The 23,250-nt window shown below is 33.1% G+C and overlaps 2 protein-coding genes across 2 annotated transcripts; both read left to right on the top strand.

Annotated features, from left to right (window-relative positions):
• Positions 1 to 276: 276 nt before the first annotated feature.
• LOC136414502 (uncharacterized) lies at positions 277 to 5,703 on the top strand. The gene is made up of 2 exons (XM_066398550.1): positions 277 to 1,236; positions 1,315 to 5,703. The coding sequence occupies exons 1-2, from the start codon at positions 277 to 279 to the stop codon at positions 5,701 to 5,703; spliced, it is 5,349 nt and encodes a 1,782-aa protein (XP_066254647.1).
• Positions 5,704 to 13,704: 8,001 nt separating this feature from the next.
• On the top strand, positions 13,705 to 21,673 carry LOC136414500 (myosin heavy chain, clone 203-like). The gene is made up of 7 exons (XM_066398549.1): positions 13,705 to 13,865; positions 17,287 to 17,569; positions 18,255 to 18,627; positions 18,786 to 18,814; positions 20,450 to 20,778; positions 20,827 to 21,558; positions 21,602 to 21,673. Exons 1-7 carry the CDS (start codon positions 13,791 to 13,793, stop codon positions 21,671 to 21,673), a joined length of 1,893 nt encoding a protein of 630 aa, XP_066254646.1. The 5' UTR covers positions 13,705 to 13,790.
• The last annotated feature ends 1,577 nt before the right edge of the window (positions 21,674 to 23,250 follow it).

Here is a 23,250-nt window from a genome sequence, read left to right as displayed (position 1 = left end):
TGGATCCCAAGGAGAGCAAGAAACAATCCCGGTGAGTCATTTCCTTTTTATCACGATTTTTCCTCTTTGAATTTGCATAACCTCATAATCCCGATTCCCATTTGATACTTTAAATGGTCGTTAGTTATATGAGATTGATACGACTTATTTACTTTGGTTTATGCTCGATTTATGCACATTAAAGAAGTCGAAACTAGTTAATTTCTCCAGTAGTACTTCTGTTTGAATCGCGTAAATTGATTTATTTTAACGCCACGTTATCAATAGTAGTTAAAAATGACCACTAGAGCTCAAAAAGAAAAAATTTCAAAACGATCCGAAATGGAACTAGGCTCAGCAGAGTCTCTTAGCGAGAACGATGAATTTAGAGAACTTTTGCACGCTCGCAGAATTTTAACTAAACGTTTATCCCGTTTTGAACAGTACCTTCGTGAAAACAGAGATATTCAAGAAACAGTTCAATTAGAAATCCGCCTCAAGAACGTGGAGGAGGACTATAATCAGTTCGATAAAGTACAATCTCGTCTAGAATTTTTAAGCTTAAACGAAGAAGAACAACGGATTGAAATCGAATCAGCCTACTTTAATTTAATTTCAGAATTAAAGCAGTTAATAAATTCAATTAGCAAAAATCAAAATAGTACTAATACTCATTTAGGAAAACAAAATTCACCAAGAGGTCTAGGAAAATTACCGGATTTAGGCTTACGTTCATTTTATGGCAATTATGAAACTTGGTTCAGTTTTAAAAACATATTTGATTCCTTAGTCCATAGCAGAACCGACTTGAGTGAAACAGAAAAATTGTTATATCTAAAATTATGTTGTAAAGGCGATGCGCTAAATCTCATAGACTCTCTCGACATAACTCCCGATAATTATACAATCGCTTTAAATCTGTTACAAAAAAGATATGAGAATAAAAAGGCAGTTATTAACATTCACGCTAAAGGCTTAGTTCTTAATTTACCAAACGCGAATAAAGGATCATCTGTAAATATTAGAAAATTAATAGATGCAGTTCAGCAACATAAATCATCATTAGGAAAATTAAAATTACCCGTGGATCAATGGGATGTTTTGTTGATACCGATAATATTAAACAAACTGGATGATAGTACTAATCAGGAGTGGGAGCGGAAACAATGTAATACTGAATTGCCGACTGTTGATCAATTAATGGAATTTTTAACCGAAAAATGTCGTTCGTTGGAAGCGGTTCGCGGCTTCTCAACCGTACATTCAAATAAACATGATAGGGATAGAATGCAAAACAAAGGCCACGAGAAAAGAAACGAATCACATCAGTTTAAGAATTATTCGTATTCTTTGACCGAAAAAATCAATAAGTGCTACATCTGCACCGAAAACCATTTCATTCATCAATGTCCTCGTTTTATCCAATTATCAGTGTCGGACAAATATAACGAAATTCGAAGACATAAATTGTGTAGCAACTGTTTACGTCCAGGGCATCTGAAACAGGAATGTAGATCAAGAGGCTGCAAAAAATGCAACCAAAAACATAATAGCACGTTACATATAGAGAAACGTTCAGGAAGTGAACATGTTCAAAATTCTAGCAACAGCAGCACTAATGAACCTTCCTCATCATTAACTGAACATGAATCATCGATCAGTTCTCCATCTAATCCTTCGGCTCACGATGTATTGAGAAGGTATGGAGAATCCAAACAATCTACAGTTTTAACAATCGGCCAAAGTAACGCGGTCACGTACGATACGGAAAACAATCCTTTGGCATTATCATCGTTAGGTATTGATAAAAATCAAGTACTACTATCTACGGCTACCATTCTCATCTCAGACAGAAAAGGAAATTGGCATAAATGCAATGCCTTACTCGATTGCGGAAGCCAGTCAAATTTAATGACAGAAAACTTCTGCAGAAAGTTAAACTTAAGTCCCCAAACAATTGACCTTTCATTATCAGGTATCAGTCAAATTGTCACAAAGATTAATCAGCGAGTGCACACGAAAATAAAATCCAGGTTCAACCAATATGAATCTAACATAGCATTTTTGGTTTTGCCCATTCTTACCGAAAATCTACCCTCATTTAGATTTCCCAGTTCGGTACTTCAAATTCCAACAAATATCAATCTAGCTGATGAAAAATTTAATGAACCAAAACAAATTGATGTTTTATTAGGGGTAGATATATTTTATAATCTATTAGGTTCGGGTAAACTTAAATTAGGAAAGGGATTGCCAATGTTACAAGAAACCTCTTTAGGCTGGGTAATATCGGGCAATTTAATATGCAGAGAATCTCAAAGTCGGAAAGTAGTGTGCAACCTTGCGACTAGTATTTCAAATAAAACATTAAATGATTCGTTGACGAAATTCTGGCAGATTGAAGAGTTTGAAAATGTTAAATTCCTATCAAAGGAAGAAAATTATTGTGAGGAATATTTTAATCAAACTACAACCCGCGACATGGACAACAGTTTTGTCGTAAGGTATCCGTTCAATAATCAAACAGATTTTAGTCTGGGTGACTCCAAATCGAATGCCCTAAAACGGTTAAAAAATGTAGAGAAAAGGTTAGAAAAGGACAAGGACCTCAAGAAGCAGTACGTAGAATTTATGACGGAATATGAGAACTTAGGCCACATGACGCTTCAAGGACCCATTGAAAAGGACATCTCTATTCCAAACAATTCTTATTTTTTACCCCACAGTGCGGTACTAAAGAATTCTATTACCACGAAGTGTCGCGTCGTTTTTGATGCAAGCTGCAAAACAAGTTTAGGAATTTCCCTGAATGACACGCTTTTGGTAGGACCAGTAGTACAAGATGACTTGTACTCAATTTTGATACGTCTAAGACTTCGCAAAATTGGTTTGAGCGCGGACATCAAAATGATGTACCGATGTATAAAAATTCATGAGGAAGAACGGAACTTCCAAAAGATTCTATGGCGACCAAATCTTAATGATCCGATTAATGTGTATAAACTCAACACGGTAACGTATGGCACATCGAGTGCACCCTTTCAAGCCACACGTTGCTTGATAGAATTGGCCGAGCGCAACAAAGACAGGTATCCACGAACAGCAGAAATAATTAAACGCTCGTTCTACATGGATGATCTGCTGGTTAGCATTGATTCGGAAACAGAAGCATTCCAAATTTATAGGGAACTCGACGATATTTTAAGTCAAGCTAATTTTAAATTGAGAAAATGGTCGTCCAACAGTAGCATAGTTTTAAATAGTATCCTACAAGCAAACAGTAACGAAAATCACGACAATTTAATTCTACCTCATGAAGATAAGCATCTAAAAACTCTTGGAATCAGCTGGGATCCTAAACAAGATACTCTGAAATACTCAGTAAATATTAAGTACGAGCCATCCCATGTTACCAAAAGGACTATTCTTTCGAAAATTTCGCAGATCTTTGACCCGCTTGGGTTGATCGGTCCCGCATTAACTAGGGCCAAGTTAATCATTCAAGCTCTATGGAAATTACATATCGGTTGGGATCAAGTAGCCCCGAATGACGTAAGACAGATTTGGGAGGAATTCTCGAATGAACTGGAGTGTCTCAATGAATACAAGATCGATAGGCTTGTAATTCCAACAAAGACGAATCGTATAAGATTGTATGGATTTTCTGATAGCTCCGAAAAGGCTTACGGAGCCTGTATTTATGTGGCCTCGGAGGATGAGTCAGGTAGTCACGAATTACGACTGTTGACAGGAAAATCAAGGGTAGCTCCAGCTAAAAAACTGACCTTGCCTCGACTTGAGCTTCTGGCGGCCCACCTTTTGGCCAAACTAATGAATACGGTAAGACAAATTTTAGACATACAAATATCAGACGTACGATACTTCACGGATTCTAGTATTGTTTTGGCATGGTTGAAAATTGATCCTGCTCACCTTAAGACCTTTGTTGCCAATCGAGTGGCAAAAATTAATGAATTGACTAAGATAACGGAGTGGGCTCACGTGCCAAGCAAGGCTAACCCTGCAGATGTAATATCGAGAGGATTGAGCCCAAGGGAATTGCTGGGATGTGATCTTTGGTTTCACGGTCCCGAATTTTTAAAGAAAAACACATCAAGGACAGAAGCGAACTTAGATAGCCATGAGGTTCCCATCGATGTCTTGCCCGAATTAAAAAATAATTATACCACAGTATATAAAACAACGAGTATAAATAGCGACAACTACGGACTTAACATTTTTGATAGATTTTCTACCTTCTTCAAACTGCACAGAGTAGTAGGTTACATATGCAGATTTAAAAATCGATGCCGCAAAGTGATGAATAAGTCAACAGCCTTGACAGTTGAAGAATTAAACGAGTCACTGCTTTTATTAGTAAAATTGGTTCAACGGGATAGCTTCGAAAAGGAAATTTCCGACTTATCCAAAAGTAAAAAACTCCCAAGCGAAAGTAAAATTTTGAATCTAAACCCATTTCTCGATTCAGAAGGAATACTTCGAGTCGGGGGACGTTTAATAAATTCACAATTTAATTTTGAACAACAACACCCTATTATATTACCGTATAAACATAAATTCACTGACTTGATAATACAGAATGAGCATATGAAACATCTCCACGCGGGAGTTCAAAACTTGCTTTCGATAATTCGCCTCAGATTTTGGATAATAAACGGAAAAAATGCAGTTAAACGTAACCTTAGTAGATGTATAAGATGTTTTAGAGTAAAACCGAAACCTTCGAAATTTTTAATGGGTTCCCTTCCGACCGCAAGGGTAACGCCTTCACGACCTTTTTCAAATTGCGGAATCGATTATGCAGGGCCTATACTCATAAAGGAGGGTACGCTGCGTAGAGCCAAATCCGTAAAAACTTACATATGCATTTTTGTTTGTTTCGCCACGCGTGCAGTACATATCGAACTGGTTAAAGATCTTTCGACCGATAGCTTTTTGAATGCTTTGGAAAGGTTCTGTTCCAGACGAGGAAAACCAACAAACATACATTCAGACAATGGTTCTAACTTTGTAGGGGCCAATAATTATTTTATCGAACTCTATAACTTAATAAATAATGAATCACACATTAACGCCACAACTACATTTTTAGCCAATCATTTGATAAAGTGGCATTTCATACCCGCGCGTAGTGCCCATATGGGAGGATTGTGGGAGGCGGCGGTGAAATCGACTAAGTTTCATCTTCGCCGCGTCTTAGGTGAATCATCTCTAACATACGAAGAGATGTACACCCTATTAGTAAAAATCGAAGCTTGTCTCAACTCGCGACCACTAATGCCAATCTCAAACGACATAAACGACTATGCACCCTTAACTCCCGCGCATTTCCTTATTGGTGACTCGTTGGCAAGTTTACCACAACCCGACTACCAGAACGCCGTTATCTCTCGCTTATCTCATTACGAACGACTTCAACAACTCCAGCAGCATTTTTGGAATAGTTGGTCCAGAGACTATTTGACAAATTTGCAAACTCGATGTAAATGGAAGAACACTGTAGATAAAACCATAGATATTGGAGCATTAGTTTTACTGGTGGAACACAATACTGCCCCACTGCGCTGGATTTTAGCTCGAGTTGTCGAACTCCACGAAGGAAAGGATCATGTGATACGTGTAGTGTCAGTGCGCTTACCCAGTGGAACTATATCGCGAAGATCATTGTCGAAAATATGCCCATTGCCCATGAATAACAAATAACTCTTTGTAAATAATTTAAAAGGTAACGACCTTTTAACGGGGCCGGCATGTTAGGGCTTGTGTAGGGGACAGAATTCCCGATAATTAATTTAATGTATTAGTTCGATAAGTTGTATTCTTCATAAGCCTAGTATTAAATGTGTGACTAGTATGTAAGAAATCCGTGTGCTACGCCTATGGACATTACTCGTTTCTCTTGCCACTTTGTCCGTATGACCAGATGTTGATTCGCATTTTGTTTGATCTTAGACTAACTGTGTAATAAAACTCCTCGCCGACCTTTTGTGCGTACTAGAATTTAGACACGTTCTCGATGCTGGTCATAAACGCCCTCCAATAAAACCCAATTATATTGTTAAAGTTAGGCAAGTCACAAGGACAAATCTAGAAGAAGCGCCGATGATGACCTCTTAGTTTCTGGTACGCCTATGTACGGTTACCATTAACTTTAGTATTTAAGATTTTGCAAGAAGAAAAATCTCGCTCTTCTTGTGCGTCTCCGTCGACTCTTAACTCCGTACTTTGCACGTTACTCGTACGCGATTACTTTACTCACGGTTCCTATACACGGTTAATTAGTACACTAGTTAACTTGTCACGAAAAGTTGTTATTTCTTTGTTAAATTACTCGAAATTGTTGGTGAACAATAAACCTTCGTTACCGTTAAAAAGGGTTTTTGTTTTCTTCATTTGCACGAACACGGTGTCTCTGAGACCGCGAACTCAGGGTGGTCCTTCGCAAGCATCCAGTCCATTGCTTACTAGACGTATCAAGAATTAGGCCACGTCTAATCAACATCTTGGTACCACGATTCACGAATAAACAGTTTGGTCCTTCGAGCCGGATCAACATTTTTGGTCCTACGAGCCGGATTAAACAGTTGCCATTACGAATTTCATAACTTTTACTACCCAACATACCACTATTAACTTCATATATGTTCCATATTTTTTAACTTTTTATAGATAAATCGGTCCATTGCAATCTTATTTTGTTGTAGTTTAAAGGATAATAAATGGATATGTTAAAATTGTTTCCCTTTTATTTTGTCGACTTCTCCAGTTTGCCAAAAAACCGTTCCTATGTGGTACTTTAGTACTTGAGTCTCTCTAGTAGCTCAAGTGTATTTATTTGTTTAACTTTTAGTTATTTTGGTATTATTCATCTTCATTTTTTATTCCAAATTTCCATACAGAGCTAGGTATATGCTCCGGAACGGCTCAATTAGTGAATGAACGAAGTTAGAAGAAGTTGGGGTAGCAAAAGGGCGAAGGACAAGAAAGACCTTTTAGTCTGAGTAATATATACTACTTTTCTTAAATTGAATTATCAATTAATCTGAAAATCTTAATAATACATACTTATTATGCTAATGCGTTGAAGTGTTAGGAACAGTTATTGTAAGACATTAATTTCATCTTATAATAGTTAAAAACTTTGGGATATCATCAAGTAACCATTAAATGTCACGTCTACGAATTAAAAAATCCTGGAAATTCAAATTTTAGAAAAAGTTCATACAACAACATTGTTCTAAATTCCTGTACTTTCTGGTAAGCAGTTTTTTGACGAAATTACACAGTTGTATTCGGGGGTGGGTTGGTTCTAATGGGAAAAAGAAAAAAAAATGATCTGCAATACCTATATGATTTTATCTTTAGTTTTACATGTATAAACAGCTATGTTACTCTCGAATCGAGCAAAAAATACAATTTTTAGCTTCCAGTTCTAGTTTTTTTGTCAGACTTGTGTAAAAATATTCATACATAGAGGGTGTTTTAGAACATCATGTCCGCAAATAAAGGATGTAATCCTTGGCTCATTGTAAGAAAAAAAGTTCCTATCAATATAGGTCCAGAAATGCACCATATTCAAGATATAGGATGTTAAAAATAAAGCTTTTTTTTTAGATTATTGACGATATCTCAGAAATCATTTGAGGTACAGAATTCAGCTTTTGTACGCATTTTATCATTAATATTAACTATTTTTGAGCACTAATTCAATTTTTTTTTCATAGGTCAGTGGCTGAAATTTTTGAGATTTTTGTGAGGTTTTTTGTCCCTAATTTCTACACTACTGGGACAATTGGCATTTTGAATTCACTTTTTAAACCGCCAATGTTTCCTATACAAACAAGTGTTTTTGGTCAAAAGCTCTAAAGCGAACTGTATACCAGAAAAATTTAATGATGTAAAACTTGGAAAAAGTAGCAGCACGTTTTATATCTTGCAATACGATTCGCAGCATTCCGGATATTTTTTAACGTGTACGTCAGTTACTCAGACTTAGGTTAAAAGTCTGCATTACCGTAAGAGGAGGCCATATTCAATAATTGTGATTTTTAGTATTTATTTGCTTAGTTTTGATAATAGAATATTTTTAATCATATTGCTAATTTTTTCATGTTTGTCATCATAAAATGCCATTTTTTTGAAACACGGTTCACTTTAGAGCTTCTGACCAAGACAACTTGTTTATGTAAAAAACTCGCGATTTAAAAAGTGGTTTCAAACTTCCAATTGTCTGAGTGGCATGGAAATTGGGGGAAAAAACCTCACAAGAACCTTAAAATCTCTGCCACTGGCTTATAAAAAAAATTGAATTAACGCTCAAAAGTAGTTAACATCAATTATAATATGTGTACAAAAGCTGAGTTCTGTACCTCAAACGATTCCTGAGATATTGTCAAAAAACTGAAAAACAAAATTATTTTTAACACCCCATATCTCAAAAACGGTGCGTTTATGAATCGTGTTAATAGGAACTTTTTTTTATAACGAGCCAAGGAATTACACCCTTCATTTGTGGATACATGTTTTTAAACACCCTGTATATTAAAAGCTCAAAAACGGAGGCGTGAAAAGGGGGCTAAATTATATCTACGGGTAATAACTCTATAGGTATTAGACTATTCTATTGTTGTTATCTACTGCAGACCAGAAGGTTTCCGACCATGGGAATATAATCCCCGACCATCCAATTAAGTGGAACCTTTTTGATTTCAAATATTTACCTCATTAAGACATCGGGTTAAACGTTCAACGAAAATAGTTTAATGCCGGTAAGATTCTTGGACCTCGAGGTAGTTACTTCTGTTTGTCTCCTTTCAACGACGATGACGATATAATATATGAGTAATTAAAGTTTGTTTTTGGACCATCTTGTATAAACAAAAAATGGGTTTAAAATATGTCGGACTAAAACAAAGAATTGACGGGTCTGCGCTCTTTTCCAATAAATTAATGAATTAATTTTAAATTTATTAATTGTTAACTGTTTGAGCTCACTGTATATTGACAAGACTTGCAAGAGTCTAGCAGCAACACTAAAACCAAGACCAAGACTCTTCATGAAAGAATAAGGTCAAGACCAGTTTAGTCTTGGTCTTAATGTAGTTTTGCTCTTCATCAGTAAAAGGTGTGAAATTAAGATGTTCGTCTCTCGCAATTAATTCGTTTGGGTGAAAATGATTGGAGATGAGGCTACGAAACCTTGTATTTTTGAAATTGCAATGATGACGCCCATCTAACAAAATGGAAATCGGGTATTCCATTACGAAAATTGAAAATAAAAAACTTTTAAAAAGTAGTATAGTTATTTAAGCATTACGTGTATTAATGAAATAAGTACTTATAATAATGAGGTAATGAAATAAGATAAATAATAAGTTAAATTGCTAATGAAGGCGATTAAGAATCCAAGCGATTTAACGCATGAGAGAAGTTAGCGCGTTAATGGAATCAAGATTATTCAGAGCCCATTAACACACGAGTTAGTTATAATACTTTTTCCATCAATTGCACATATTAGTACGAGTATTTGCTGTCATGGTTCTTGAAGAAAATCTATTTTTGAATTCAGCATAAATAAAATGTACCGATTTGAAACGTAGGTTTGATAGTGATGTATGAATGCAACCATCTATTCACGGGTTTATTGCTGAAAGTATGCGAAGTACCAATATCAGTTTCAGTTAACATCAGGTCAACGTATTTAAATTGAGAATATGTTTAAAATAAAAGCTTTTTTAAGTATTTTCGTATCTTAAATGCACTAGAGGAGTATTCACTCAGCATGGGAATTTGACGTTCCCAAGTCAATAAAAGGATTACTTGATGCAAGTTGAAGCTTTATTTCAATACCATATTGACGTAATAGAAATGTAGACAAAGCTACAACGCAGAAATCGACTTTCTCAATTGAAGAAAATATATCATTTTGCCGATATATGAACCTAATACTTCGCAATATGGTACATTAATATGTAGTTAATATAAGCATTTACTCTTTACTGTCTACGCGTCCGAATGGTGTTCGTATATTTTGTGTACTGAAAATACAATTCATAGATTACAAATCAAGCAAGAATTGGAAATTATACATTAAGGGAAAATCATACATTAATCGTAGAACTTCTTGATGGTCAGTTGATAAAAAGTAAACTATTAAGTACTCCCTCTGTTCGGAAATAAATGTCTGATTTCCTCTTTTTTTCAGAAATTAAGTTTATCTTATATTGAAATTTTTTTAATGGCCGTTGTTTATTTTATAAATGTGGCAGTATATACTAGGTGAGTGGGGAGGATTGTGCCAAACTACAAGAGCGTATTATACATGAAAAATAAATGTAAAAAGATTCAAATGTTGTTATCTGACTGTCAATTGTTTTCAAGATGTAGCAAAAATAAAATTAAAACATAAAATTCAAAAAATTCATAAGTAATTTCATAAATTAACATTTTGGTTATCATACTGTTGTGTTAATATATGTTTAAAAATACCGCTATTGACTTCTAAACACTTTCTACTTTGTTTCTGAAGAGCATTCGTTGCGCTCCTGATTGTATTATGTCAATTAGTGCATTTCGAGTGTTCAGGTTAGTTCAGGTTAGTTCGGGTTCACTTTCACCCTGTACATTTCATTTTTAAACCAGCTTCACAAACAATAGTCTAATGGTGTGAGGTCTGGAGATCTTGGAGGACAACTAATAGAACCACCGCGACTAATCCAATGAGTATCACTGATGACAAAGGTAAGGTACTTTTACCGTAAATATCACGCTAGTTAAAAAAATGATTTATGGTATAACTTGTAAACAAATAAAAATCGGATAATAACATTTGAGTTTTTTTATATTTATTTTTCATGTACAATACGCTTCTGAAGTTTGGCACGATCCTCTTGACTCACCCTATATAACGTAAGCAAGGGTACAATATTATTTTTCTACGTTTTATACATATTTAATTTGGTGTCTTTTTAAGTCTGAAACTCGAAATACGACTGTAAGAAAAATATAGAAGGTGAGAACAAAAATTTGGTCATCCCAGAAAATTAAAAACCAAATCTGTCTAATAATATAAGAGATTAATCAATGGCGGAAATAATTATAAAATACACCAATTGGGGAAGGATCGTTCGATTAGTCGAGACCAGCTGCCATTTAGCTTGTCATTTGATATTAATCTTGTTCAAAAAACTAAAAATCAAATCACCAAAGAACGAAATGTGTGTGGTAGGAGTATTGTAGCGATGGAACAGTTTAATAGACTAAGTATTTCATGTCTATTTTAACACTAATAAATATTTTTTGGAAAGACACTTTTATACTTACGTTAGAGACCCGCTAATCCAGATTAATTAAAACACGAACGATCCAGATTATCGAAAAATCCAGAATACTGAATCGTCATTAAAGTATTATATTGATAACATTAGTGTTTTAGGTTGTCAAACATTTGTCATTCCTAGAAAAATAAAAAAATTATGAAAATAAATAAAATAAATAAAATACATGTACTCTTAACAAATAAATAATAGGTACGTAATTCGTTATTAGAATATTAAGAAACATTTAATATGGAGAAAATCGGTAAACATATGTATTTATGTACGTAATTAAAAAAAGTCTGTAATTTTTGCTTGCGTAATACTAATCGTTTAACTTCCAGTGCGCGTTGTTGCATCATTCTTAGTGTGGATAATATTGCTAGTTGGGCTTCACTTTTTTCAACCCATTACATGCAAGTGCTAAAGCTGCCGATTGCGTCATCGTGTTTCACTTTTGGATTATTTGTAACAATTTGCTCACCTGAAACAGTATCATCGCTGAGTAGGAGTAAAAGTTCCTCATCTTCAACGATCCATTTGTTAAGTTCTAAGCTTTCGTATATTAATGATCATCAGACGATCCTTGCTGCAGTAAGCGCTTAATTTCAATAAGTTCTTGTAGGTTGTCATGTAAAGAAAATAGTCTTGCTTTCATAACAGAAAGTGGGAGGTCATCATCTGAATTATCTTCAGATTCTAGATGAGTTGTTGTCGAAATATCATTAATGGAATAGGAAAATATTTATTTCCAACATTTCTTTATGCATTAGATGACGCTTTGTCCTAGGAGCTTGAGAGAACAAAGACTGCATCCTCCAAGTTCATATTTTTGAGAGCTTTCGAAATGTCATCCTCAACAGCCAAAATGTGAGCCAAAAGACTTTGAGGATAGTAAAGTTTGGTTAAGCGAATAGTATTCTGATCCAATGACAGAAGAGTGCAGAAGAGTGCAATTAGGCGGTAAAAACATGGTTACAATTTCACCATCATCGTTTGTCAATTGAGCTATTGACGCGTGGTTGGAAACATTCTTGATTAATAATAGCGCTTTGCCATTAAGATTATGCTCTTTTTAAAATTTCCCAACTTGTTTGATGAAAAATTCATGAAACCATTGAACGAATAGAGCTGAAATCATCCACTCATTCTTTGTTGAATGGTACTCAACTGGACTGTTAACATTTTTGAAAGTCCTGGGTTTTTTGGTTTTGCCAATAACCATCATTTTGAACCATCGCCATTAGCAGGAGCGAGAAAAGTTACCCTCTCTTTGGGAACTTTTCGGTCTGGCGCTGAGGTTTCTTTGATGTGCACTAATATACGTTCTGATAGCAGCTTCCAAAACAGTGCAGATTCATTACAGTTGTATATTTGGCTAGGTAATAGCTTTATCTCATTCACTTTTTCAGTAAATTTTTCTTGAAAAGGCTGAGCTACCGTGGGATCGCTTGATGACTTTTCTTCGCTAACTTTTAATTGGAAAGTGCCATGCCTCTCTTTAAATCTGTTTAACCACCCCTTACTTGCAATAAACTTGATGCGTTGTAATGGTTGGCATAAATCTGCTTAACCTTTTTCCTTAGAATAGTGGTTGTTACGTTCACGTGCCTTCCTTTTTGCGATAAAAACCATTTATACAGTTCGATTTCCATTACTGGCTATTCCGAATTGCGCAAAGTTTTTTTACGTTTTGGTGTTGCAATTCAACTAGCAATATACCTACGAGAAATTTAATTGCGGTGATACAAAATTAGAAACGGTAACTGAAAAACTACATACTTCATTATTTGATTTTTTTTCTTTTTATGCCTGAAATTGTAAATGTACCAACACCATACTTTTCAACCAAAGATTTGCCACTTACACCATTTTTCAAATAATTTAAAATCTCTTATTTTTCGCTGAGCTTTAGCATTCTGTATGATCACTTGGCAGCCATATTGGTTTATACCGATCGGGGAATTCCCTGATCTAACTAAATTCAACCAATAAACGATCGACTGATTGCAGTCAGAATTACCGAAATCCTTAGAGATCCGGATTATAAGATACCTAATAGTAAAATACAGTATTTCAATTTTGTCTGGATTACAAGGGAATCCGGATTACTGAGGGTTCGGATTATGGAGTGTCTAATGTATTTCTGAATAAAAAATTATTCGTAATCGGACACTTCCAAACAGAGGGAATAGTTACTTTACAGAAAAATAATTTCATATTTAAAAACTCAGCTTTACTGCCTAATGCCGACTGCTTTTAAAATCCAGCAGGCTGTAGATGAAACGTCATACTGCTTCCATCTTGAAAATTTGACATTCGCAAAACAAATGCAGGTTTAATGTTTTGCCATTCCCTCTTTTCAAGTTATTGTTAATAGTAATTTCTGTTAAAATCCGCTTTCTCATTGCACAAATTGACAATAATTATTGGTAATAACTATAATAATTAATCAAGCAACAATTAATTGTAAACATGCAGAACGATGACAAAAATAATGAGTCTTTTGCCTTGGTTTGCAATGAAACCGATAAGCTGTTGGCGTGTAAGGTAAGTTTCTATTTTTGCATAATATATTCCACACAACTTCGAACATTCAATTTAATTATTTTATTCAGGTATTTACAATAGTTATATAACTAATAAGTTTATTAATGAAGGTGATTAATAATCGAAACGGTTTAACGCGTGGGTCTGCACATTTGCGTCATTTCATGCTGATTTTAAACTATATCTACAAAATGGCTATTATCCATTATATTGTGTGAATAAGTTTTTTATTAATGAAAATACAGTCTCCATTAAATGGGAAAACTTGGGCCCAACTATATGCAGATTTCATTGTTACTTTTAAATTTGGGAAATGTTTTAAGCTTCAGAAAAAAATGAAAACAATAATTTTTTCACCATGATTAAATCTTTCATAAACTATATATTTACTATTGAACAAAATTGTAAAGGTGTTATTGATCTTTTGGTTGCACAGATTTTTTTACGTAGATAGGATAGATTTCTTTTCAATTTACGAACCAATTTACTTTTTTTGAAAGGAAATTACAATCGTCAATAGTTTCTTTAAAGGTCTCTTTTTTTTAAAATGACATGTGCATATACAGGGTGAGTCAAAAAGAATGGGCCAACACTAAACTGGAGATACTAATCACCAAAATATAATATTATGATTGAGCTCAATATGGCTTATAAAAATGTCACTGGTTTGAGAGATACAGTGTATTCAAAGCATAAATTTTGTTCTGAAACATATCAATAATTAAGAGAGTTTTGATAGCATAAATTTGAAAATTTGTAATTTTACGTTTTTTGGTATGAGAAATATGAATTTTAAGGTTATTTTGACGTTGCTCCTAGAGGGCGCTAGTTTCACCGTATTATTTAACTAATTTGAGACATGTTTTTTTTATCTATTGAACTATGTTTAAAACAAATCGAAAATTTAAAAGAACGATCAATTGTACAGAGAAAATGTATTCTTGTTTAGATTCTCTAAATATATCGGTTTTTAAGTTATTTTCATTTAAAAGGTTTAATATATTTTGCTTGAACTTTTTTTTAATTTTTTTAAAATTGATTTCCATACTCTTCAGAAGCTACGGTAGAGAATACAAGAAACCACAAATATAAAGGGTGTTTTTTTAAGAACGATAGAACTTTGATTAGAAATAACTGTCAAACCGAATTGTCAGTCTGCCGCAGTTTTTAAAATTCATATTCAATAAAGTTTGACAAATCATCACGAATAACTTCACGCTTGAAAAACGTTATCAAATTATTCAAATTTACTTTGAAAGTCAATCATCAATTCGTGAAACGCATAGAAGACTACGCGAAGTATACGGCATACGTAAACGTCCATCTGAACAAGCCATCCGTCGCATTGTGGATTTTCGTACCACATACTCTCTACAAGATGTAAAAACACCAATCCGTAGAAGGTATATATGAAATGAAAGAAATATCGTTGCTGTAAGCGCAAGTGTGAATGAGTATCCAAAATTATCAATTTGTCGTCGGTTGCAGTAATTAAGGCTCTGTCCGTCAACAACTTGGAAAATTTTGCGGAAAGATCTTGGCCTACATCCATACAAGATCCAGCTGGTGCAGGAATTGAAGTTACCAGGCCACCATTTGCGTCGTTCTCTTGCCGATTGGGCTTTAGAATAATTGGAAGTTGACCTGTTTTTTTTATCGCAAAATTTTGTTTAGCGATGAGGCGCACTTTTGGCTTAGCGGATTTGTAAATAAACAAAATTGCCGAATATGGGGGAATGCCAATCCAGAAAAGATTCGACAAATCCCGTTATATTCAGAAAAATGTACTGTTTGGTGCGCTTTATACGCTAATGGCGTAATCGGTCCTTACTTCTTTAAAAATGACGCTGGAGCAAACGTTACGGTTAATGCAGCACGTTACCGGATCATGATCAATTAATATTTTTTTCGCAATATGGACCATATCGGTGCAGCTGAAATATGGATGCAACAAGATGGTGCTACGTCTCATACGTCAAACGAAACTATCGCCTTATTGCAAACAAAATTTGGAGATAAACTGATTTCAAGAAATGGACCTGTTAACTGGCCATCCAGATCTTGTAATTTGACACCAATGGACTATTTCCTGTGGGGCTACGTCAAATCAATGGTTTATGTAAGTAAACCAGCAACACTTGATGCTTTGGAAGCCAACATTGTTCGTGTTATTAATGACATATAACCAGAAATGCTCGAAAAAGTTACTCAAAATTGGACTGAACGAATTCGCTTCATCAGAAACAGTCGCGATGCCCATATGACTCAAATTATTTTTAAACATTAATGTCATTAAACATATTTTCAAATAAAAAAAGAAATTGATCCAAGAATGTCTTATGTACCATTTTTTTCAAGCTTGAAGTTTTATCGTTCTCAAAAAAACGCTGTTTATTAAAAAATAATAGGAAAATTTTATTTAACATTCAGAGACATTTAAGAAAGTGTATTTTAAAATATATTGCAGTAGGTGGTGAACACTTCCAACATTTGATTTGAATTATCACTATTACCAATAATTGTTATTGTTATTTATTGTTACTTTGATTACTTCTCCGCACCTTTCCTTATTTTAAGAATAAAAAAGTCATAGCAAAATACATTGAACCTTTTAAATGCAAATAATTTAAAAACCAATAGATTTAGACAACCTAAACAACAGCACATTTTCTCTGTAGAACTAAGCGTTTTTTTAAATTTTCGACTTGTTTTGAGCATGGTTCAACGGAAAAAAATATGTCTCAAATTAGTTAAATAATACCGTGAAACTAGCGCCCTCTAAGAGCAACGTCAAAATAAACTTAAAATTCATAATTCTCATACCAAAAAACGTAAAATTACAAAGTTTCAGATTGATGCTATCAAAATTTTTTTAATTATTGAGATATTTCAGAACATAATTTAAGCTTTGAACAGACTGTACCCCTTAAACCAGTGACATTATTATAAGCCATATTGAGCTCAATCATAATATTTTGGTGATTAGTATCTCCAGTTTAGTGTTGGCTCATTCTTTCTGACTCGCCCTGTATATATTCAAAATAACAAATTTAATATTGTATTTTTCAAAATCATTTGATAACTCAAGTAACAAGTGAGATGAGTGCTAACAACAATGGGCGTTTTCAGCCCATACAGACAGCTTCATTATGTTCATACTTTTACATCTCTTGTTTTATATGTCTTATTGATTTTTTTTAATAAATCACCTTAGATGTCAAAGAAATTTAAATCGTCGATAGGCGAACTCTGGAGCACATAGCAAAGAAATTACTTTTCTATTTATTTTGAGAACTATTTTCTATCTCATATTGCAGTAATGTTGAATAGATAGAAATTCTCTATAACAGAACAAATGTTTCTTTGATATCTGTTACAGGGTTCATTTCATGTTTATAACCATGATATTTTTTGCCTGTAGAACAGCAATGAACAACAAATTCTCGAACAGGAACAATTAGTTGAAAATAAGAAAAATTTTTACGTTAAATTAATGCAATATAATGATGATCTAAATAAATCAATAGCCGAGAGACAAGCCGCTGTGCTGTTGGCTAACAACAGAACAAGTTTTATCAATGAAGCGACTAGGAGCTGTAAAGACCGATGCAAGAAAATGTGTCTGCCGTACAATACATGTTATTCTCTCATCAACGATGTCGAAAAAGACTTTTTATTTATCAGTAATAAATTAGCCAACGTTGGTAAGTAACTAAACTGTCTTATAATTAATGATTCGCACCACATACCTTGACCACCGCTATATTCAAAACTTGATAATTAGCGAAAAACAGGTTCGCAAACTTTAAAATTATAATTATTAAAAAGTTCCTATTCAAAAAATTTTAAAAATGAATTTCATTATTACATGTAAGTAAGTTAAATTGCATATTTCTGATGAACAAAAAAACTAATTTGCCTTTACAGATTTTCTTTTCCAGACCTTTCAATTTAATTATTTAAATTATGATCTGTGCGAAACAATCAAATGTATAAATGCAAATGTCTGGAAATCAACTCGTGAGATAACGTCGAGAGAATTAGTCAATTTTACTATTTAGTCAAATGTAACAGGGCAAGAAAAGACTATGGGCTTTTAACTATAGGAAAAGATTCGCCGGTAGCATCTTGATTTGTGTACTATGCATCAAAATCTAAGTCACATTTTTCTCTGGATGAACACTCTAAATAATATTTGGTATTGTGTGATATTTTGTTGATTTCCTTAAATTAGTTTAAAAAAAACAAAAAATAATAAAACTTCGCCACTCTGTATTTATATAATATTTTTTCATTAAACATCTATGGTTCAGTTGTGTTTCGTTAATTATGAGACATCCTGTATAGGTGGAATATTGAATGAAATAATAAAAGGGCTGTTTGCTTTAGAAAATGTGATCGAAATGAAAATGGCAAGCTATGAACAGAAGATGGACAATTTCGAAAAACTACAACAAAACTTGATTGAGAAACGGAACAAAAAGCTTCAATCAATAGAGTTGGAGGAAAAGAGGTTGAGAGAAGAAAATACTGCACTTGAGAGCAAGTTAAAGCAACTTGAAAGTGAATTCTTTGAAAACAATGATGATGATTGCAACGATCCAGAACAACTGCAAAAAGAACTCGAAGAGTTGCAATCTAAATTGACAGTTTTAAACGAAGATTTCTCAAGGATTAGCGAAGAAGAAAAAACATGCGATGCAGCCCTCGAACGTATTGAAAAGATGTACGGAGGTACTGTTTTTGCTGATATGGAAAAGAAGTAAGCTATGAATACTATTTTAAAACAATGAAAAATCATCACATGAAATACAAACGAAGTTTTTTATTGCTTTTCGTTTCACAAAAAAAGATATTATTATAGAGTGTGTTTAAGATAAGTATGTCCATCGAGAGCATTTCGTCAACAGTAATTTTTAGTAGTAGTTGCACAATATATTGTTCCCCAGGTGAGTTTATATGTTATCTTAATTAAATTGGCAGATTACTATCAGAAACTGTTAACTATCCTTCAAAAGAACGCTTAATTCACTTCCCTGGAATTTGTGAATAACTGTCTTCCTTATTGGATTTCACTTAAAAATTTCTGAAATTTCAATGTCGTTGAGGAAAAATGATTACATTGTTGAGGTAGTTTTTAAAATTGAACTGAATTTTTTGAAAGAGTTTATTTGAAATATGGATTTTTCATGCTTACTTTTCAGCTGAATTTGTGATTAAAAAGCTTTAAAATCTTGTAAAAATGGTTAACAATAATTCAGTAACACATGGTTTTGGCTTTCCTTAGCATTCAGTTTATTTTTAAAAGAGTTTGTTCAAGGCAAAAGAGATATAAATTTAAGTTAAATTTTGTTTCCAAATACTACTGTAACGTCTGTAACATGAAGTTCTTTCAATAGCGGAAGAGTAAAGTTTATTTTCCTGTAGAAGTTGGCTGCAAAATCCTTAGCTGATAAGTCGGTGGTTTCTTTTCACCATTCACTTATCATATTATCTAGCTATCTAATGTAAATGTTTCTATTGTCGTATTGATTTTTCTTTTTCACTGACTTAAATGTACCATTTTTATATGAATTTTTCTTAAGGCAGTCGCAATATTGTAAAATATACAGCGGTGTAGGTGATGACTTTCTAAACAAAATTTCCAAATTCACTACTCTTTGGATATATTCTGAAAGAGGTGAAACATTATAGAGGTTTAAACTCATTTTCTGGTTGCAATTTCTCTTGAAAGAGTTCATTTATATTTTCGTGTCTGCTCACGTAAAAGAAATTTTGATATCATATTAAATTTGATTTCCGCATGCACTTAATTTTAAACTTTTTCATCAAATTAATTAAATTCTGAAAATGTTACACAGTCAAGATATTTTGATTTTCTTACTAAATAGTTGCAGTGTTAATGCAATAAATTTTATGTCTTATTGGAGGTTTTGAAAGAGTTTATTCCCAGCAAAAAATATTCTATTTTCTCACTAAATTATTCAAACTGGTGACACCCTACATTGGTCGCGTATTGCAAAGTTGCAAGAGTGGTCGTGAACGACACTTGATGTCATAACTACAAAAAGGCTCTTAAAATGATTATGGCTAAATTGCTTTTGACAAATAAACCAATTATCAAAGATTAACTCAATTTATGAACGTTTAGTCACCGAACATATTTAAAGTTTGTGAAAATATATCTTTTTGAGTGAGTGTTTTTTTAGAATTTTGCCATTGTTATTATTAGCATTATTATTTATTATTATTGCGAAAGAAATATAGATATCTGCAAACGTTTCAATGATAAAAGCAAAACCTTCTTATTCTGAGTTGGAATCCCTCTTGAAGCAGTTTATCTATTGTAAACTACCTTGAGTTTTAAAAATTTTTAAAATGCGTTTAATGCCTCAAAAAATCTAAATTACGTTTCTGTAAAAAAATATTAATATCATATATAAAATACAAAAATAGTACGTAAAGTAAGACACCGATTTTATAGAGTGATATTGGAAAGGAGTTATTAAATATATTTTCATAAATTCAATTTCGGAGTTTTATGTACACATTTGAAAATATTTTAATAATTACGAGATTGTGAGTTAATTATTTACAAACTTGTTTTAATTATTTACTTATATTTTCTAGATCCGCACAGATTGATGTAGAAATTTCGCAACTAACTGATGATATAAAACAACAACATGCCTTAAAGACAGAGTCGATGGCTTCTTATAAAACTTTAAAAGAATACGAAAAGAAATTGGACCAAGAGTTGTCTGAAACATCGAAATTTTATGAAGATCTGCAAAATCATCATCAAAACGAAATTTTGAAATTTGAGCAGGAAATCGCAAGCATTCGGGTAGATATTGCAGAGAAAAATAAGAAGTTCGATGAAATAAAACAGGAAGTGGATAGAAATTCTCAAGTGAGCTAATGTAAAAATAAAATTGAAAAGCACATATTTTTATTTCAGCTACTGAGTGATAAAAGTGAAGAACTTCAAACCGCTTTCCAGGAAATCAAAGATTTCTCCACTGAGTTGCAGGAGGTAGAAAAAGCACTGGAATCATTAGAAACACTTGAAAATGTAATTCAGCAATTCAACGACATTTCCGCTGAAGTGAACGAACTTGAAGATGAACAAATTTCTCTTGAAAACTCGGCCAAGATAAAGCAACATGAAATTCAAAAACTCACTAATCAATTAGAGTCAATGAAACTCAAAGGGGAGGAGGAGATGGTTGCGTATGAAAATAACTATTTAAAGCAGACGAAAGAACTGGAGAAACAGCTTGATGAGATCGTAACGAATAAAGTTCAACTGGACATCAACCTTAAAATATTTGATCAGAATATTAATGAACTTGAAACGAAAAAAAAATCATTATTGGAAACAATAGAGCAGCAAAAAAAGGAAAATAATGAGTTGAATACAGTCTATATTAGTGAGAAAGAGAACATCAAGGAATTAGAGCGAAGTAAGAATCAAAACATGAAGCCTCCTGCTTCGATTTATGCCAAGATAGTTGCAGCTCAGACACCAGATTTTGTTTTTCCAAAATTGCCATCATCAGGTGAGCCATCCAGGAAGGTAATGAAGAAGTGTCCACTTCCTCCGCCTGCGCGCCATTGGAACAGCGACAGTAGTATCGAGGGTGACCTTCAGCCCTTGAATGCGGTCCTTAAAAAAAAACAGCACAATCGGGTAAGTTTAATAGTTTTTTTCTTTCCCAACGCGCAATATACAGGGCCTCTTAAATTCGAAAGTGATCCTTGGAATTTCCCAAACAGTAAGAGGTACAGAGTCGGTTAAACTGTAGTAAAGTTGAGCAATTAGATCCTCAATTCAATACAGGCTTGAACTTAAGATAATAATGGTGTCTAAGATATTCGAAAAATGACAACAAATCCTTGAAATATAGTAATTTAAACAAAAAAATTAGCTGTATTAACATGCGATATATAGCAAGAATTTATTATGGTACCATCATTATATGAAAATTCAAATATCCCTTTAAAACAGTAAAAAATATCATAAAATTTTAATTACCCTGTATATGGAATATAGATAAATTAAACGAAAATCGCAGCAGTTAACTTTTTTCGTCTCTGGAAAAAGATGCAGGGTATTTTAAATCATCCTGTTTGCGACCTTTTTGTTTAAATTTAAAAAAATTGTGTGACTGTAAATGAATATATTTTGGCATTTTCAAGTTATACATAAATAATTTTTTGCTTTGAAATTTTTTCTGTGAATATTAGTCATAGGTTAAATCCTATTACTATATTCCTTAACCACCACTCCGATAGGATTACGAAAATCGTAACCAGAGTTAAACAGTTATCAAATATCATAACCATCTTACCAAGAAACCACCGATATGCGGTTGACTACGAAATTCGTTATCATTTTGTTATTAGATATAGAGCCAAAATGTGCTTATTACTTCCAGAGGTTGAGCATTTTCGTACTTTTCAGATATTGTACGTAGATATATGTATTGAATACGTTTGTACGATGTTTTTGTAAGAACTGCTTGACGGGAGGATACAAAATAGCTATACATTGAATGTCGAATGTGTCCCCGGAAAAGTATGTCTTTTGTAAAAAAACAATGATTTAAATGTAGGGACCTATACTTTTTTGGGGTTCAATCCCGCTTAATTCAGGACTAATTTCTATAATTTTTCTATTTCAATATTTTTTATATAATATCAGTTTTGAAAGATCAAATATGAATCGATAATTTTCCAAAAACCTGTTTTTGTCTAAAATTGCTTATAACTTTAATCTTTCATATTTTCTTTATGTTTATTGTCCATATCAAAGTTAGTTGAGGACTTTAAAATTTGGTGTAGGGATTTATATATTGATTCTAGACAGTCTTTCTTAATAATAGCTTTTTGCTGAATTTGTCATATAAAAGCCATGCTACAGAGAAATAATTTTTTTGAAAGTTTTTGGCATATACTTGATATTTAAAAACTGAAATTATATTAGAAATCAGTCTTTAACGTTTGCAAAAATCATTTCACTTTTTCGAAGACCTATTGTATGTTAGCTTTATGGCTAATGTGCTCGACAAAAATGGACATTTACAGACGATTTTTTAGCCTTTCCTCAAGCCAAGAGATCCATTCATCCACTCGCCTTTTTATTTAATCTTTTTAATTTTTTTAATTTGAGACTTTTCTTCTCTTTTTTTTCAGGTGATATTATGCTCTCGTCATAATAAGTGACTTATTAATATTATTAGTTTACCTTCACAGTTCGATATTTAATTTGTTATAGAAACGTTATCATAATTTAACATTTAATTCTAATGTTATACTATAGTTAGTTATGTTATTCCAACTTATTAAATATTTCATGTCGCCATGTATACAAATGTTGTTT

The sequence above is a fragment of the Euwallacea similis genome, chromosome 17 (genome assembly GCF_039881205.1).
Source record: "Euwallacea similis isolate ESF13 chromosome 17, ESF131.1, whole genome shotgun sequence".
NCBI classification, from domain to species: domain Eukaryota; kingdom Metazoa; phylum Arthropoda; class Insecta; order Coleoptera; family Curculionidae; genus Euwallacea; species Euwallacea similis.
This window is presented reverse-complemented; position numbering and strand designations above follow the sequence as displayed.

Coding starts and splice junctions, on each gene's coding strand:
- LOC136414502 (XM_066398550.1), top strand. CDS start 277: ATGACCACTAGAGCTCAAAAAGAAAAAATTTCAAAACGATCCGAAATG. Junction 1,237..1,314: donor CGGTTCGCGGCTTCTCAACC/GTACATTCAAAT, acceptor CATCAGTTTAAG/AATTATTCGTATTCTTTGAC.
- LOC136414500 (XM_066398549.1), top strand. CDS start 13,791: ATGCAGAACGATGACAAAAATAATGAGTCTTTTGCCTTGGTTTGCAAT. Junction 17,570..18,254: donor TAATAAATTAGCCAACGTTG/GTAAGTAACTAA, acceptor TGTTTGCTTTAG/AAAATGTGATCGAAATGAAA. Junction 18,815..20,449: donor CACAATATATTGTTCCCCAG/GTGAGTTTATAT, acceptor CGAGATTGTGAG/TTAATTATTTACAAACTTGT.